Source organism: Mandrillus leucophaeus, unplaced genomic scaffold, assembly GCF_000951045.1.
Source record: "Mandrillus leucophaeus isolate KB7577 unplaced genomic scaffold, Mleu.le_1.0 Scaffold42, whole genome shotgun sequence".
Classification (NCBI taxonomy): domain Eukaryota; kingdom Metazoa; phylum Chordata; class Mammalia; order Primates; family Cercopithecidae; genus Mandrillus; species Mandrillus leucophaeus.
In genome coordinates this window covers 3,992,001-3,995,156 of record NW_012104476.1, presented here as the reverse complement: position 1 = coordinate 3,995,156, position 3,156 = coordinate 3,992,001, and the positions used below count along the sequence as shown (strand labels likewise).

General features: G+C 46.2%; 1 protein-coding gene across 1 annotated transcript in view; it reads left to right on the top strand.

The window, feature by feature from the left end:
• The first annotated feature begins 680 nt into the window (after positions 1-680).
• RABGEF1 (RAB guanine nucleotide exchange factor (GEF) 1) overlaps positions 681-3,156 on the top strand; it is an 18,302-nt gene continuing 15,826 nt past the window's right edge. Inside the window, exons 1-2 of the mRNA XM_011992904.1 lie at positions 681-815; positions 2,655-2,746. Of these exons, the coding sequence (XP_011848294.1) occupies positions 709-815; positions 2,655-2,746 (199 nt within the window). The 5' untranslated portion in view covers positions 681-708. The remainder of the gene's footprint in view (positions 816-2,654; positions 2,747-3,156) is intronic.

The following is a 3,156-nucleotide window of genomic DNA, read 5'->3' as shown; positions in this document are numbered from 1 at the left end:
TTTTTTTGTATTTTTAGTAGAGATGGGGTTTCACTATGTTAGCCAGGATGGTCTCAATCTCCTGACCTCGTGATCCGCCCGCCTCGGCCTCCCAAAGTGCTGGGATTATAGGCATGAGCCACCGCGCCCGGCCTGTAAGCATATTTTTAAATATAACATTCTTATACTTTTGTTCTGAGTGTATTTAATGTATTTCTAGTAAATTAGTTTTTTGCTGTGTAGAACGTACTATGAAAACATACTCTTGGCCGGGCATGCTATCTCATGCCTATAAACCTAGTACTTTGGGCGGCTGAGGCAGGTAGATTGCTTGAGCCCAGGATTTTGAGACCAGCCTGGGCAACATGGTAAAACCCCATCTCTACAAAGAAAAAAACCTACAAAAATTATTCAGGCATGGTGGTGTGTGCCCGTGGTCCTAGCTACTTGGGAGGCTGAGGTAGGAGAATGGCTCGAGCCCAGAAGGTAGAGGTTGCAGCGACCCAAGTTCATGCCGCTGCACTCCAACCTGGGTGACAGAGCCAGACTCTGTTTCCAAAAATATATATATATACACACACACACACACACATATACACACATATATATGCACACATATATATACACACACACATATATATACACATACACACACACATACACATATATATATCTTGATCTTTTCTCTGTCTGGTTATTTCAGTGCCTCCAGAAAGAGTCGAGAAGATAATGGATCAGATTGAAAAGTACATCATGACTCGTCTCTATAAACACGTGTTCTGTCCAGAAACTACTGATGATGAGAAGAAAGATCTTGCCATTCAAAAGAGGATCAGGTAGTTGCTTATTTTGTTTTGCTTTATACTTACTATTTACTAATGGAAGAACACACTGGGGGAAAATAAGGCACCTGCCTTTCAAACCTTAAGGGAAAGCAACAGTTCACGTTCCTGCTTCCTTCCTTAGAGTGGAAGCTGCTCTGTTGTGTCAGAAAGACAAGGAATGTGACTTTACCTATTCATCTCTGTCAAAGCAGCTTTTGGTAAGAGTTGTGTTTGGCGTTTGAGATTGTTTTCAATCCCTGAAATCGCCAAGGAATTGGGGGACTGTGTTCTTGGTCCATTACCATTTCCTCAAGCAGGAAGCTGTGAATATCCGTATCAAGGCAGGGGATGTTGGCTGGGCCCAGTGGCTCATACCTTAGTTCTAGCACTTTGGGAGGCTGAGGTGGGGATCACTTGAGGCCAGGAGTTCAAGACCAGCCTGGGCAGCATGGTAAAACCCCGTCTCTACTAAAAATACAAAAATTAGCCAGGCATAGTGGCGCACGTCTATGATCCCAGTTACTTGGGAGGCTAAGGCACGAGAATAACTTGAATCCAGGTGGCAGAGGTTGCAGTGAGCCGAGATCGTGTCACCACACTCCAGCCTGGGCAACAGAGCAGGACTGCTTCTCAAAAAAATAACAAGTCAGTGGATGTCATCTTTCCTCATTCCTCCCAGGGGTGCACATTTTTCACCATTCCCCAGTCACATCTTTCACTAGCATTGGATTGATGACATTGCCCACAGCACCCAGTCTTCCAGGCTCACTGGGGCGAGCCCCAGCACTCTGCACTCCAGTTGCGGTGGACAGTGAGGAAAAGACCACCTAAGTGTGAGAACAGGGCCAAGGCTGAGCTGATGAGGTGTTTTAAGGGGAGAGGGGCCTTGGAGTCCCAGGTTCCAGACAGGGGCTGGTACTTGCCAGATCTGTATTGGAAGTTTCACAGCTGAAGTGAGGAGTTGATACTGGGCAGGTTGAAGATACGGAGCCCAAGGTCAGGAGTCAGAAGTAACCAGAGGGGCCCTGGACCAAGATACAGAATGGAAGCAGTAACCAAGCAAGAGGGGAGGCCCGCAGCAGGGTAGTTGGAGTGCAGTTAGGGTGGGACCAGGAAACACACAGTGAGTGATTCAGGCATGGTGATCCTGCCCGTGGCCTCCTACACGAACTCCAGTGTGCCTCAGAAATTGAGGGCTGAGGCCAAGTGCAGTGGGTCACACCTGTAATCCCAGTACTTTGGAAGGCCAAGGTAGGCAAATCACCTGAGGTGAGGAGTTTGAGACCAGCCTGGCCAACAGGGTGAAACCCCGTCTCTAGTAAAAGTACAAAAATTAGCTGGGCATGGTGGTGGGCGTCTGTAGTCCCAGCTGCTTGGGAGGCTGAGGCAGGAGAATTGCTTGAACCCAGGATGCAGAGGCTCCAGTGAGCCAAGATCGGCTCTTCAGCTGGGCAACAGAGTTACTCCATCTCAAAAAAAAAAAAAAAAAGGTTGAGGACTGAGTGTAAAAGAACATTAATGCTGTAGACAGTGAGGACAGGCAGCAGCCAGTTCTCAAATGGTGACTTTCAAATACCGAGTGCATTTCAGTGTTGGTAGTACTGTGTAATGTCATTTCAGTCAGCAAGATGGCCTTCCATTCTTGTGATAAGTGTAGAAGTCTCATTTTAGGATCCTAGCTGCATTGTCATGTCATTTAACCTCCTAGTACTTGGAGGGTTGATGTGTGTGGGCCTGGGATTGTCTGAGTGATCAATGATGCCTCAGGCTTTCCCTAAACTGAAGGAGGTGACAAGACGAATGGCCACGGTTCATCCTTGGAGCCCTTGTTTACTGTCTCTCTCTCTTTAGAGCCCTGCGCTGGGTTACGCCTCAGATGCTGTGTGTCCCTGTTAATGAAGACATCCCAGAAGTGTCTGACATGGTGGTGAAGGCGATCACAGGTCAGTGAAACCAAGAGCCTTTTTATTGGGATGTTTTCCCCTTAAGGGTAACATGTTGCTGTAATATTAGTCTATACATTTGTAAAATGCAGATTGTCGAAGGTACATTGGAATGTAGTAAAAGTGATTTGTGAGATTGTTAGTTTTATGAATTTGATGGCATTCAGAAGAGCAGGTTAACTCTTTTCCCCCTTTATTTTCAGGGATTATGGTCCCGTTTCTTAGGCATTGAACTCAACTAAGGTCAAATACAGAATAAATATTTTTTTCTCTTTTTATTCAGCTGACTGTTCCCATGATAGAACGAATTTGTTCCTTTTTTTTTTTTTTTTTTTTTTTTTTTGGAGATGGAGTCTCGCGCTGTCGCCCAGGCTGGAGTGCAGTGGCGCGATCTCGGCTCACTGCAAGCT